General features: G+C 50.3%; 1 protein-coding gene across 2 annotated transcripts in view; it reads left to right on the top strand.

Annotated features, from left to right (window-relative positions):
• The first annotated feature begins 552 nt into the window (after window positions 1-552).
• The window catches only part of PREX1 (phosphatidylinositol-3,4,5-trisphosphate dependent Rac exchange factor 1), a 197,642-nt gene continuing 183,494 nt past the window's right edge, over window positions 553-14,700 (top strand). For both annotated transcript variants that reach the window (XM_060284411.1, XM_030839007.2), the window contains exon 1: window positions 553-893. In XM_060284411.1, the coding sequence (XP_060140394.1) occupies window positions 681-893 (213 nt within the window). In that variant the 5' untranslated portion in view covers window positions 553-680. The remainder of the gene's footprint in view (window positions 894-14,700) is intronic.

Here is a 14,700-nt window from a genome sequence, read left to right as displayed (position 1 = left end):
GGGCTTTCTCCTGCGCGGCTCCGCTGCCAGCTTTTCCAACAGGGTGTTGACTCAGCCCGAGCGGCGGCGGCCGGCGACCGGACCTGCGTGTTTGTGCTGCGCGCGGTGGGTGTCGCGTGTGTCGGGGTGGGAGTGGCGTAGCCCGCGGCGGACGGGGGGGCGCCACGCGTCCGGGCGCGGAGTTGGTGCGTTGGCCGCGGCGGGCGCGCTGCTTCAGACTCTCGGGGCTCTGCGGGGCCCCTCGTGGAAGATTTTCGCCCAAGAGCCCCGGGCGCCCAGCTCAGGCCGAGCCGAGCTTCCGACGTACCAGCCCAGCGCCGCGGCGCGTCTCCAAGGGGCCCAGTGCGCGCCCGGAGCGCCTCTGCGGCCCGAGCACGGCGTGGCACTTGGCAGACGCTCCCTTGGTGGCGGGGGAGGCGGCGGCCTGGCCAGCCGTCTGGGAGGCCCGAGGGCCGGCCTCCTCCCTCCCCTCGTCCTGCCTCCGCGCGCTGCCTCCGCCCCCGGCCCGGGCTGCCCGCCCCCAGTCCCGCCTGCTCGCCCGCAGCGCCATGCGCCGGGCCCGCCGCTGAGCCCGGCCCGCCGGCGCGCCCCGTCCGGGATGGAGTGCCTGGACGCCTGAGTCGCCGCTCGGCGCGACCTCCGCGCGGGGGAAGGAGCCGGTGCCGCGCGGCCGCGCTAGGATGGAGGTGCCCGGCGGCAGCGATCCCAGCGGCGACGGGGCTGGGGACGGTGCCCACCTGGACCCCCGGGCACCCGGCGACGCTGCGCCCATCTCCGGCCAGTGCGCGGCCGCCCGGGAGTCGGAGCGCCAGCTGCGCCTCCGCCTCTGCGTCCTCAACGAGATCTTGGGCACCGAGAGGGACTACGTGGGCACCTTGCGCTTCTTGCAGTCGGTGAGTGTAGCCCGGGGAGCGCGGGGACAGCCTCCGCTCCAGCCGCCAGCCCCGCTGCGGAGCGCAGGGGCCTCCGGCGCGGGGTGGTCCCCACAACCTGTGGCCACGGCCCCCGGGCGGCGCGAGAATCACCTCAGACGTGGGGAGGGCGGCCTCCTCCAGAGCTGGGCTGTCGCCTCCCTGGCCGGCCCCGACCCGGGGTCTCCCTCACTCCGTTTCTCCCCACGGCACGCTGTCCTTTTGTCTTTTTCTTTCCCCTTCTCCGCCTTTCAAATAGTTTTAAAATTAGTTACATCCGTGAGGCAGGGTCTCTGGGAGCCAGGCGCCGGGAGCTTGGGCTTGCGTTTTTTTTCCCGGGGATTTCTTCGCCACCTAGTGCATCACAGACTACTCATCTAGGACGGACCCTAGAAATCCTAGAGCCCAGAGTCCCTAAGCGCCCAGTAGAGTAGGATAAAACCCAAAGCCCGGAGTAGGGACAGAAGTCGACAAAACCTCGGGGTAGGACCCCTCTTTCCCACGCACACGCTTTTGCTGGAGCTTGGGGACAGTGGGTTTCGAACTCACGACTCCGAGGTTCAGTCCCATCCTCCCCATCCCCAACTCCAAGTTGCAAAACCACAGCGTCAGATGCTGTAAAATAATTGAGCACTTATTATGTGCCAGGCGCTTACATTTGTCATGAGAAGGTTGAACCTTCACAAGTGGCCCATGAAGTAGGGACGAATATTTCCCTCATTTTTTAGATGGGAGAGTTTAGCTCCAGAGAGGTTGAGTAACTTGCCCAGAATCAAACAACTGGTTACTTGGGGATACCGGATTTTGAACCAGGGCAGTCTGAGCTAGTGCTCCAAACCCCTATTCTCGGCTGCATTTTTTTTTTCTTCTTCTTCTTCTTCTTCTTTTTTTTTTCTCTGTGAGAGGGAGGAAGGGGCCACTTCCCTACTCTCCTAGGAAGTGAGAAAAGTGGCTAGGGGGTGGGAGTGGGGTGAGCCTTGCTGGAAATTAGGAGACTCCGAGGGCTTTAATCTCCAAACCTCCTACTGGGACCTCATTTACTCCCTTCTCTGCTCTAGGAAGTCTTTTAATCCTGGTTCAGGAAGGGCTGGTTGGGGAGGTGGGGCGGGGGCGGTTGGTGTTTCCTTCAGAAACCCCAGAGCCAGGCTCTACAGCTCCCAGTCTCCGGGGAAAGAGGGAGACTCTGGCATCCTCTGGGGTCCCCCGTGGCTTGGGGGTGCAGCTGAGGCTGTGTGAGGTCCGAGTTTTAACTCAAGGAGGACAGAGCCCTTCTCTCTGTGAAAAGAGGTGTGTGTGTTGAGGGGTGGATGGGCGGGGAGGAGAGTTGTGCAGAGGCATTGAAAACCATTTGGCTAAAGGACCCTTCTAGAAAGGCCTGTGAGAATGAGGCAGGGTTGGCCTTTCTTTCCCATCCCTCCCTCTCTCACAGTTAAAAAGAAAAGAAAAGAAAAGAAAAGAAAAGAAAAAAGAATCTGCTCAGTTTGAATTAAAGATGTAGACAGCCCTGGTATCTCTGAGCAACGTCAGATTCTAGGGGACTCCTCATTTCTCCTTTTAGCCACTCCCTGCTTCTCAGTCTGGAAGGGAAAGAGGAAAGACAAGCCGATTTTTATATTAATAGGAAAGAAAATATACATCTTCCTCCCACGTCCTTGCTCTGGACGGTGTGGTGCCTTTCAGAACAGATAGAGATGGCATTTGGGTTCACTGTGGTTTTAAATTGTCCATGTGTAGAGTCTGAGGAAGCTGGAATGATGGAAATTGATTGGAATCAACCATCCTTATTAAAGAAACAGAAAAAAAAAAGATTTCTCTACTTCCATAGTATCTCCTTGACACTTTGAATTTGCTGAGCTCATCAGTTTTTTGTTTTTTGTTTTTTTTGTATTGACCTGTCAGTTTTGAGATGAGCTGGTTCCGACTTGGATATCTTGGATCAGTCGTGCACATGTCCTGGCCTCAGTTTCCCCACTTGTCAAATGAGGGAAGGGGAATCCAGGCTTTCTTTCTGCCATGTCCTTTTGGGTGTCCCCAAGCTGGTGCCAGAAACAGACTGGTTGTGTAACCCGACTAGCGATACCTCGTTTGTGAGCTGTAGGAGACCTCTCTTGTTTGGCTCCATCAGAAACGGTCCCTAAACGACGCAAAATCTTTCAGTTTTGAAAACCCAGGGCTTAGAGCTTCACGAACTGCTAATTACCAAGGTTTTCCATGGCAGCGAGGCTGGCAACTTGCAGGTTGTGATTCTCTCCTGTCTTCCCACTCTCTCCTCCCAGCCTTTATACTTACTGAGGGCTTGTTCCCACTCGGAAGAATGCTGGGTAATCCCTCCCTGCTTTTAATTCCATGTGGCAGAGGCAGGTCTCGAAGGGTTGCCTTGGCCTCCTTGTGTCCCTTGTTTTAAGGTCCTGTCGCCAGTAGAAATGAAGTCTTTGGGGTAGACTGAGCATTGTGCGAAATGCAGAAAAGCCAGTTCTAAGTTCCTGCCCTCGAGGAGGGCCAGGTTCTAGTCAAAGGTGGCGAAATGGGTGTTTACAGAAATCCAAGTATGAGGCTGGGCTGGAGCCAGACTGCTTGGGGTCGGGTCCTTGGGCTGTGTGACCTTAGGCAAGTGGCTTGACCTTTCTGAACCTCACTTTCCTCATCTGTGAAATGGAGAATGATAATAGATCTTATAGGGTTTTTAAGAGGATAAGTGAGTTATATAAATATATATAAAGCACTTAGAACAGTGCCTAGCAGGTAGTAAGGCATTTCTAAATATTAGTTATTATCATTAATTGTTATATGATAATTAAATATTACAGATGATTATTATTAAATATTAAAGATGATTAAGATGATAGGATTCTAGCATCTAGCAAGCAGGAGTAGTCAGGGAGGGCTGCTTGGAGGAAGTGAGATGTGAGTCAGCACTGAAAGGAGGACAGGAACTCTGAGTGAATTTCCTTTTGACCATCTACACTCCGGAACCAGTGGTTTTGTTTGGTTCCGGGCCTGGGGCTCTCTGGTTCCTCTAGAATCTCCCCATCATTGCCCACCTCCTTCAGGAACTGGATTGCACCTCCTCCCCTATCTCCGATGGGGACTGATGACTTTGGTGCCGTATTTTGTGTGTTTATTGAAGAGTCATGGAAAGGCAAGGACAGCCCTCTTGTATGGATGCTGGATCTCTCTTGGGGGACCCCATAGAGATTGTGGGAGAAAATGCCCCGGGTTTTGGCTGAAACTTGGATCTCAACATCTAGAAGCCCCGGCTGTGTTGGGTGCACTGTGTGTACTCTTGGGCAGTGTTAATAATGATAATAATAATGACAGTCATTACTGTGTAGGAGCTGACACTGATTCATCATTTACCCTTCTATCAACTCATTTGATCTTTCCAACATCCCTATGAAGGAAGTGCTGTCCTTATCCCCATTGGCAGATGAGGAAACTGAGGCATAGATAGTTTAAGTGAGCTGCCCTGGGTCACGTAGACAGCTGCCCACCCCAGAACTCATGTTCCTAGCCACTTCGCAGACTACCTCTGGCTTATAAAGGGCTTGACACCTGCCTTATTAGGGTGGCAAAACTGGGATTCGAATCCAGGTCTCTGTGACAATTACCCTCTGCCTATGCTTCCTCTGGTTACTTCCCCTCTGTGACTCCTTTTCTCTCTTCCACACAACGGGCAGAACTTAGAAGAATGGAAACGTCAGGCTGCTGGGTTCCTCCTTTGCACTCTGTGTCTGTTCATGGCGTGAGGGTTGAATGTGGGGCTCTGGAGCCAGGCTGCTGGTGTTCAAATCCTGGCTTTACTCCGCACCGCCTGTAGGTGGCCCTGGGCAGGTCACCAGCCTACTCTGTGCCTCAGTTTCCCCATCTGTACAATGGGCATAGTACAGCACCTGCTGCATCATAGGGGTGTTGTTGAATCCTCAATGAGCCTGAGGTTAACGCTCTTAGCACTGTACCAGGCACCAGTAGGTGCCCAGAATGCTCTGGTGGCTTTTGGGGGGATGTGCAGCAACGGGGGGCAGTTGAGGTTGTCTCTTTGGGGCTCAAAGTCTTCCCCCTTAAAGAAAGGCCGGGTGAGCCTTGAACCCACTTGCCTCTTGGTTGGATTGGTTTGGGGTCTCTGCCTGCAAGCGGGGTGGGGGGTCTGTCGTCAGGGTAGGTGCCAGTGGGTCCCCTGATGGACGTGCCATCCAGCCTGGGCGGATGAGCTGAGAGACTCCTGCGTGCGGAGTGAGTGGTCAGCAGCCCACCCTGAAGGGCTCCCGTTGGCTGAGGACAGAGACCTGTCACTCTCAGGCAGCCAGAGGGTCTGCCTGAGCTGGCTGGGCCAGGGTCCCTGAGGATCAGGGGGTGTGGGCAGAAGGCTCCCAGAATATCTTCTGTGGTTCTGCTTTTTGGGGTTAGGAGACGAAAGCTTTTCTTTTCATTGGAGCTCTGCTTGCCGAAACAAGAAACTGTGTGGTTTTGTGTTGTCACTATTTTTTTTTTTTTTAAGATTTTTGTAGTCCTAGTCTGACACTAGGGAGCAGTGCTGGGGAGTGGGGACGGGGGGGTACGTTTTAAATTCCACGGTCACTGAAACAGAATGACCTAACCAGTGATGTGGGGGTTTTTCACAAGCTTGTGTTGTGCAAAGTAGGATGCTAAGAAGTTCTGCCTTGGGAAAAACACTAACCATAACATGATGTACGTTGTGTGTATAACATTACAGGAGTTTGGAGAGAAAGATGAAAAGACGTGTATCTTGTGAAGAAAGGCAAGCAGAAAGATGAAAAAGGAAAAAATGTTCTAAGAAAGGCTGTTTGTAATGCCCTTTGCACGTAAAATTATGCATATGTATGAGAATATATTTTTTACAAATCGCCGATGGAAGTAATTGCATTTTCAGCATGATTATTAGATGAATGTACAGCAATAGTAATAATAATTTTGCTAACATTTATGTAGTGCTAGATGTTTGTAAGCCCCATATAAAGCATTCTCTGTGTATCAGCTCAAAAGTTCCAGGTATTATTGTGCTTACCATTTTACAAATGAAACAAAGGCACAGAGAGGCCAAGTCAGTTTCCCAAGGTCACACAGCCTGACCCAGCTGGGATTCAAACCCAGGTAGTCTGGCTGCATAGCCCCCATTCTTTACCACTACCCTTAAATGCCCCAACATGGTGCTGTGTTCATGACCCAAATTACTGTCTTTGTGAGGCCTCTGGGCTGCCCAGGTGGGCAAGAATTAAGCCAAAAGGTCCAAATTATCTGAGCTTCAGGATGCTAGAGGGCCAGGACCAGGCCACTTTGTATTGGCCTGAACATTTTCAGGAAGCAAGTGAAAATTTTGTGCTGATAAAAACCTAAGCATCAGTAAGAGTTAGGTGAGGCCCATCTTTTGTGTATTGCAAACAGAGCTACGTATAGGTAAAGCCATAAAGAAATTAGACAGTTTTTCTCAGCGTGTACGTGTATAGGGAGCACCTGCTGTATATTCCGGGCAGTGTTTTAGGCCACAAAGATGCAGCCGTCAACAGGGCAAACGTGGTCCTTGTCCTTATGAGAAAGATGACTCAGGGATGCTAGAACTCGTGCATTTGAATGAGAGTGCTCTTCAGATAAGCATCCCGGACATCCATTCACTATTATTTTGGTGTTTGCTCTTGTGACCATTTCTCTGTCACTTTAAGAAGAGATGGATGGGGTTGGTGTCCCTGGCTTCTGGAGGCTTCAAGGGGCATCTCTTTCTTAGAGAGTATCCCTCCTTTATCAAGCCAGTGAGCAGAAGAGCTGTTGGGCTTGGGGCCACACCCTCAGATTAAGAAACCCACATCCTTTCTGCTTTACAGCGTTCCTCTCTTAAAGCTTTTGCAAGAGTTGAGTCTTTGAAGTAAGCCATGCCTTGCTGCAGAACTTTACTTCCCAGATTTTTGTGACTTCTCTTCTTTTTTCCAATAGACACAGGTTCTCTGGCTGGAACCCTAGTGAGAGGTGGGCAACCAGAGTATCGTGTCCCACTGGCTTTGTTTCGCAGGCACCAGGTGAGGTCAGAGCTGGTTCTTGCCCCAGAATTTAGGAGACGTAGAACTTGTGAGCAAGCCAGGGGGTGGAGGGTCTGAGACCCCCCTGGAGGGACCCCCTGCAGCAGTTGCGGCCCCAAGGGGGAGGTGAGCCCTGGTGAAGGGTGGTGACTCTGCAGCTGGTCAGGGTTCCAACCTGAGAGTTCTGGGGAGAGAGGGCTTGGGGGCCTTCTCTGGGGATTTGTGTTTTAGCCTGGATTCAACATCCTCCTTAAACAGGTTCACCTACAGGGGGCATTTCCAGCCCTAGTACCTGGTCTGGGGTGAATCCCTCCATCTTCCAACCTTCGGCACTATTGACATATTGGGCGGGATTATTCTTTGTTGTGGGGTTGTCCTGTGCATTGCAGGATGTTTAACAGCAGCCTTGGCTTCTACCCACTAGATGCCAGTAGCATCCCCTTCCCCCAGTTGGGACAATCAGAAATGTCTCTAAACGTTGCCACATGTCCCCTGGGGACAAAATAGCTCCGGGCTGGGAATCACTGGCTGAAACCTCCTTTGACCACCAGCTCTGCTTTCAGACCATTTTAGGGCATTTACAGGCCTACATAGCCATGTGTAGCATCGATGTGTATGTGAAAATGCGTGTGTGTTTACATAAATGGCATGGTACGCTTTGTTCTTTTCACTCCGCAGTGTGTCTTGGGTTCATGGTTAAGAGCACAGACTCTACAGACAAATGGCCTGGGTTTGAAACCCAGCCCTGTGACCTTGGACAAGTCCTTTTGCCTCTATGAGCCCTGGTTTCCCCGTCTGTAAGGTGGTCGTAGCCCTCCTAGGGTGGCTGCAAGGATGGAGCGTAGTCTTCCTTGCACCTGGCACAGCTGAGTGCTGAGCAGGGTCAGCCTCCCTGAAGTACTTGCCACAGAAGGAAGCCCTGAGGAAGGAGGGAAGCCCTCCAGCCTCCCAGCCGAGTGTGGAGTTTTGGGTTTATTTTTATTTTCTCGGCTCCTGGAGGACCAGAAGAGGATCTGCCTGCCCGCCCCTCTTTTGTCTTGTGGTCAGACACACAATCTGTGTTTACCCGCCTGGTTCCTTCCCCAGGGTGGAGCTGACAGCCGATCCCTTGTTTCTGGGCCAGGAGAGGTGAGGCTATTTCAGGCTGGCGGGACTAGGGCCACTGAAGGTTGGTAGAGGCAGGTGGCCAGTTGCCACGGAGATCTGAGGTCTTTCCTCCCCTCGCTGGAGAGGGTGGGTGGCTTCTGCAAGGGGCTACTCCCAGGAGGGGTGAGGCCAGGGTCAGAGCGGGGCGTGGGCAGTCAGTGCTTTCATTCACAGATTCACTTGTTCATTCACTAAACGGACGTTAAGCACCTACTAAGTGCCAGACACTGGGCTAGGTGTTGGCATGTGGCCAGTACAAGATGGACAAGGTTCTTGCCCTCATAGAATCTTCGGACCGTACAAAAAAGAGGTCACTTGGGAGAGTGACAAGAGGTGTAATAATGATAAACTAATCCACTGAGGCCCTGCTGTGTGCCAGGTGCTATGTGAATTATCTCCTTGAACCCTTGCAACAACCCTCTGAAGTAGAGACCATCATTATACCTATTTTGCAGGTTGGGAAACTAAGGCCCAGAGAGGTTGAGTGACTTGCTCAAGTCCACACAGTTTGAGAGTGGGTACACCAAGGAGGAAATAAAATGGGGATATGTTGGTGACAGGGACGGTGGCATCTATTGAGATGGGGTGGTCAAGGGAGGCCTCTCTGAAGAGGTGGCATCTGAGCTGAGTCCTGTGGCAGAGAAGGAACCAGCTGTGGAAAGAGTCGAGAGAAGTGTGTTCCAGGTAGAGGGAATGGCATGTGCCAAGGCCCTGAGGCAGGACCGTGTTTGGCTTGTTTGAGGAATAGCAAGAGGCCAGGGTGACTGGAGGGGAGGTGAGGTTGGCATGGGCAGCGGGGGCCTGGTGGCATGGGCCTCACACACATGGTGAGCAGTTTGGGTTTGAGTCTTAGTGGGCTGAGGAGCCCCTGGGGGGTGAGATGGCTTCCTGCTTCCCGGGAGGGAGGGGGCACCCCTTGTTTTCTGTTCAAGAAACTGATTTGTATGATTAAGAACTGTTAGGTGGCACCTTGGACTCCACCCTCCACTCACAGCTGTCATAACAGCACTTTATCTGGTATCAGCTCTCACCCCTGCCCTTGGGGGGGAAAAAAAAAGTCTTTTTCAGACCCACTTCACAGATGAGGAAAACTGAGGCACAGAGGGTAACTTGCCCCGGGACACACCATCTGGAACTGGCCATCGCCTCCTCTGCTCTCACCCTTGCCTCCCACGGTCTGTTCACCATACACAGCCTGAGGAGTCTAGTTAGCACTTAAGTTAGGTCATGCCGCTGCACCACTCAAAGCCCTCCTGTGGCTGCCACCGCCCTCAGAATAAAAGCCACGTCCTTAGAGTGGCCTGGAAGGTCCTGCATGCTCTGCCCCTGTCACTTCTCCCATCCCTCTCCTAGTCATCTTTTTTTCTCATACAGTTTTTTTTCTTTAATTGAGATGTGATTCACACATGGTAAATTTTACCCCCTAAAGCGTACGATTCTGTGGTTTGGGGTGTATTCACAAGTTGTGCAATCATCACCGCCATCTAATTCCAGAATCTCCTGTTGCTCTCATTCCCTCCCTCACTTCCCTCCAGCCACATTGGCCCTTTCTCAGATGCACCTGGCATGCTCCTGCTTCAGGGTCTTCTCACTTGTTCTTTCTGGAATGCTCTTCCTCCAGTATCCCTGTGGCTCACTCCTTCAGGCCTCTGCTCAAACGTCATGGTCTCCATGAGGTCTTTTCTGACCAACCCCCACTTCTAATTTGAAATTGTACTCCACCCTCACTCACCGCTTCCTGTCTCCTTTTCAATTTTAATTTATTTAAATTAAATAAATTTTTAATTTTATTGTCTCTCTGGTTTTTAATTTATTCTCTCTCTCCAGCACCAAGAACAATGCCTAGCACATAGTAGGTCCTCATTAAATATTTGTTGAATGAAGGAAAAAAAGCCTCTCTTCTGTATACATGTTTATATATTTTTTAAATAACGTGATTATCTTGATTTATATAACTGCTAAATTTTTTTTGTGTGTGTGTGTGTTACGTGGGCCTCTCACTGCTGTGGCCTCTCCCGTTGCGGAGCACAGGCTCCAGACGCGCAGGCTCAGTGGCCATGGCTCACGGGCCCAGCCACTCCACGACATGTGGGATCTTCCCGGACCGGGGCACGAACCCGTGTCCCCTGCATCGGCAGGCGGACTCTCAACCACTGCGCCACCAGGGAAGCCCCCTAAATATTTCTGTGTGGACTTTTGGGGCCCAGGGTCTGGCCCAGACTGTCTGGGTCTGAATTGTGTCTCTGCCCCTCAGTGGTTGTGTGGCCCTAGGCAAGGATCTTTCCCTCTCTGGGCCTCAGTTTCCTCATTTGTAAATGGGTTGGGACACTTTGCTCAGTGTCTGGGACATGGCCAGGCTCCAGTCAATGGTGGTCGTTCTTTCATTAAAATTATTATTATGTTTTAAATTCTTAGTATTTCCCTATTTTTTGTACAAGGACAGTTACAGGGCCTCATCTTGAAAAAAGTGCCTCAGATCATTCCTGGGGCTTGAAATAAGCAACTGAATTCATTTTGACCAAGTGGCCCCTTGCCCCGGACTCCTGGTCTCTGTACTCTGAAGGCAGTTGGGAACAAGGGCATCTCTGGAATGACTGGCATTTGGAGCTAGAAGAGAATAGCCATCTCCTTCCTTAAGGAACCCACTTAAGGATAGAAAAAAAATGGTCAACTTCTCAAAAATGCGTTAAGGCTCCCCAGCACCCCACTCTGAGATCCCTCCACAGACTTGAGTAGACATGGAATAAACCATTCCCTACTTCCTGGGTGAGGCTGTTACACATCCTGCTTCCTTTGCATTCTCACAGTTGTGCAGATGAAGAAAGTGAGGCCCAGAAATGTGAGGCCACTTGCCCGGGATCACAAGAGAGGACGTATCCGTTATCTGTTGCTGTGTAACAAATTACTCCACAGTTAGTAGTTTGAAGCAGCCCTATTGATAATCACCTTGCAGTTTCTGTGGTCAGAATTCCGGGCATGATGTAATTGGGTTTCCTGCTGCAGGTCTCACGAGGCTGCAGTCATGGTATTGACCAGGGCTGTGGTCTTGTCTGAGTCTTGGGGGCCTCTGCTTAGGTTCTTGGTCGAATTTACTCTCTTGTGGCTGTAGGACTGAAGTCCCCATTTTCCTGCAGGCTATTTGCTTGTGATGACTCTCACCTCCTAGAGGCTGCCCTCAGGTCCTTGTCATGTGCCCCCTTAAACATGGCCCCTTCCCATAACCTCATCACAGGAATGAACTCAGCTGCATGGTCCCACCTATTCAAAAGGAGAACAGATCCTCCAGGGCATGGACACAAGGGGGCAGGACACCTGGGGGCCATCTCAGGCTTCTGCTTACCACCATGGTAGGTGGTAGATTTGAACTCAGATTGATTCCAAAGTTCATGTTCTTGACCACTGTATGTTGTTTTTTCCCTCTCTGGCCCTGTCCAGGATGGACCCTGAGTGAGGTGGATTGATTGGTTGGTGGAGTCATTGGGTTCATTTTGAGCGAGATGGCTTAAGTGGGATGTGGGTGGGATGCCACTTCCCTCCCTGGCAGGACCTGGTCTCTCTAACACAGACCCCTGGTATGTCTTGAAGTGATTTGCTGATTGGGTTGTTGAGGATGAGCCCGGAGCATCTGCTCCCCTAGGTCCCCTCCCCCCTCCTAGTGGGGGTTTAGGCTCAGACCTGGCCATGGGGCAGGTGCCTGATGGCTCCCTCCTTTAGGAGACATTTGTGTCATATGTTGTCACCCTAAGGGTGGGATAGGATTGAGGCACCCATGCTGATTGGTATTAATTTCTAAATATTGGGGCTTTTTCAGATAACTTATTATTTAGTGATTTTTAATTTAATTCTGTTGTGCTCAGAGGATATGCTCTGTGGATTTCCAGCCCTTTGAAATGCTGGTTTATGACCCAGCATACGTCTGCCTTAGTGACCATTCCCTGTGCACTGGAAAAGAATGTGTGTAGGCAGACCTCAGAGATATTGCGGGTTTGGTTCTAGACCACCGTAATAAAGTGAATATCGCCATTCGGGGAATCACACTAAATTTTTGGTTTCCCAGTGCATATAAAACTATGTTTACACTATACTGTAGTCTGTTAAGTGTGCAATAACATTATGTCTAAAAAAAACAATGTACATACCTTAATTAAAAAATAGTTTATTGCTAAAAATGCCAAAACAATTGCAATAGTAACATCAAAGATCACTGATCACAGGTCACCATAACAAATATAATAATGAAAAGGTTTGAAATATTGTAAGAATTACTAAAAGTGACCCAGAGACATGAAGTAAGCAAGTACTGTTGGAAAAATGGTGCCTACAGACTTGTTCGACACAGGATTGCCACAAACCTTCAATTTGTAAAAAACACAATATTTGCGAAGCATGATAAAGTGAAGCGCGATAAAATGAGGTCTGCCTGGGCTCCTCTGTTGTTGGGTAGAATGTTCAACAAATGTCATTTAGATCAGCGTGGTTTATAGTGTTGTTCAGGTCTTCTGTGTCCTTACCGACTTTTTTTTTTTTGCGGTATGCGGGCCTCTCACTGTTGTGGCCTCTCCCATTGCGGAGCACAGGCTCCATACGTGCAGGCTGAGCGGCCATGGCTCACGGGCCTAGCTGCTCCGCGGCATGTGGGATCTTCCCGGACCGGGGCACGAACCCGCGTCCCCTGCATTGGGAGGCGGACTCTCAACCACCACGCCACCAGGGAAGCCTCCTTACCGACTTTTGGTCCCCTTGTTCTACCAGTTACTGGTAGAAGTCTGCAACTATGGTTGTAGGTCTGTGTATCTTTTCCTTGAATTCTTTCAGTTTTACTTTAAAGTCATTTTGTTGGAACATACACGTTTACGATTATGTCTTCCTGATGAATGGAGTCTTTTATCATCATGAAATACTGCTCTTCACCCCGATAATGCTCACTGTCTTGAAGTCTCTTTAGTCTGATATTAATATAGCCACGCCAGCTCACTTATGCTTTCTGCTTTCTGTCTCTTTCCTGTTAGCCTCTTTGTGTCTTTATATTTCAAGTCCATCTCTTATAGGCATCACAGAGCTGAATCTTGCTTTTTTATCCATACTGACAGTCTCTGCCTTTTAATTGGACTATTTAGCTCACATACATTTAATGTACTTATTGACAGGGCTGGGTTTAGGTCTAATATCCTGCCATTTCATTCTGGTTTGTTTGATGAGGCAATGTCAATCAAAAAGGATCTCCTTCTTCCCCATCCCCATTGCACTAAAGGTAAGGGGAGCAGGAAATTGAGGTTGATTGAATCCAGACTCCTTGCTGTGGCTTACAAGGCCTCTGTGATCTGGACTCTGCTCACCATGCCAACCTCATCTCTCCCTACGTTCACTATGTCCTGGTCCCATCAGCTTTCTTTCTGTTCTTGAACTTGCTAGGCTGGTGAACCTTTTCATTTGCTGTTCTTCTTGCCTGCATCACCCTTAACTGTGCCACATCAGGGGTCCTTCCCTCTTGTTCAGCTGTAACTCCAGTGTCACTTCCTCAGAGAGCCTTCAAGTCATGGTCTCTGTATTCTTCTTGGTTCCTGTCACTCCCTGAAATAATCTTGTCTGTTTACTTGATTAGTGTCTGTCTACTCCCCTAGGATGTAAGTCATATGGTCTGCTGTGTTCACTGACACCCCTCCAGCACCTAGCACATAACGGGTGCTGTTAGTATGGGTCGAGGGAGCGAATGTGTGAGTGAAAGGGATCGAATGGGGTGCACTCTGTGGCAGAGGCCCTCCTGGTTCCTGCCACCAGGCCTCCCTGGTTCCTTGACTTTGGGGAGCATGGACCACAGCATGGGGAGTGGCTGCAGGCTGGCATCCTTGACCTCCTGCCCCTACCACACTGGGAGGGCAGAGGGAGCTCTGTGTGGTCCCAGCCACTAGCTGATGGCTGGCCAGGCTGTCGATTGGGTGGTCTTTTAAGGTTTATTTCCCCTCAATCACAAAGGTAACAAATACGGTGGGGGCGTGTGTGTCAAAAGCCCATTCCCTTATGTCCGTTCAATTACAGGCTCTCTCTTATGGAACCAAGTGTGGTAAAATGATGTTTTATGTATGTACCTGGCTGTATATGTTATACCTTTCTACATATGTTCAGCGGTCTAGACGTAGAACTCCAGTGTGCTGTATTTGTGGACATTTTAATGCATTTTTTCAAAGTTAATTTTTTGGTAACTTTTTATTTTGACATTTCAAGAATATAGAGCACCCCGTGTACCTTTCACCTGAATTCACCAATTGTTGGCCCTGGGCTACATTTGTTTTAAAATTCTCCCCTTCTCTTTCCCTTCCTCCCCACTTCCCCTGCCCTCTACATACAAACATATGTGTGCATACACACACACACAGACACACACACACACATTATTATTATTACTTTGATCCATTTGAGAGTAATGGCAGACATGATGCCCCTAAATAATTCAGCATGTGTCTCCTAAGAACACAGACATTCTCTAATATAACCACAAGACACTGAACAAAATCAGGAAATGTAACACTGATAGTAAATTATACAATCCATGGGAATTCCCTGGCTCTCCAGTGGTTGGGACTGCACGCTTTCACTACCGAGGGCCCAGGTTCAGTTCC

Source organism: Globicephala melas, chromosome 15 (genome assembly GCF_963455315.2).
Source record: "Globicephala melas chromosome 15, mGloMel1.2, whole genome shotgun sequence".
NCBI classification, from domain to species: domain Eukaryota; kingdom Metazoa; phylum Chordata; class Mammalia; order Artiodactyla; family Delphinidae; genus Globicephala; species Globicephala melas.
This window is presented reverse-complemented; position numbering and strand designations above follow the sequence as displayed.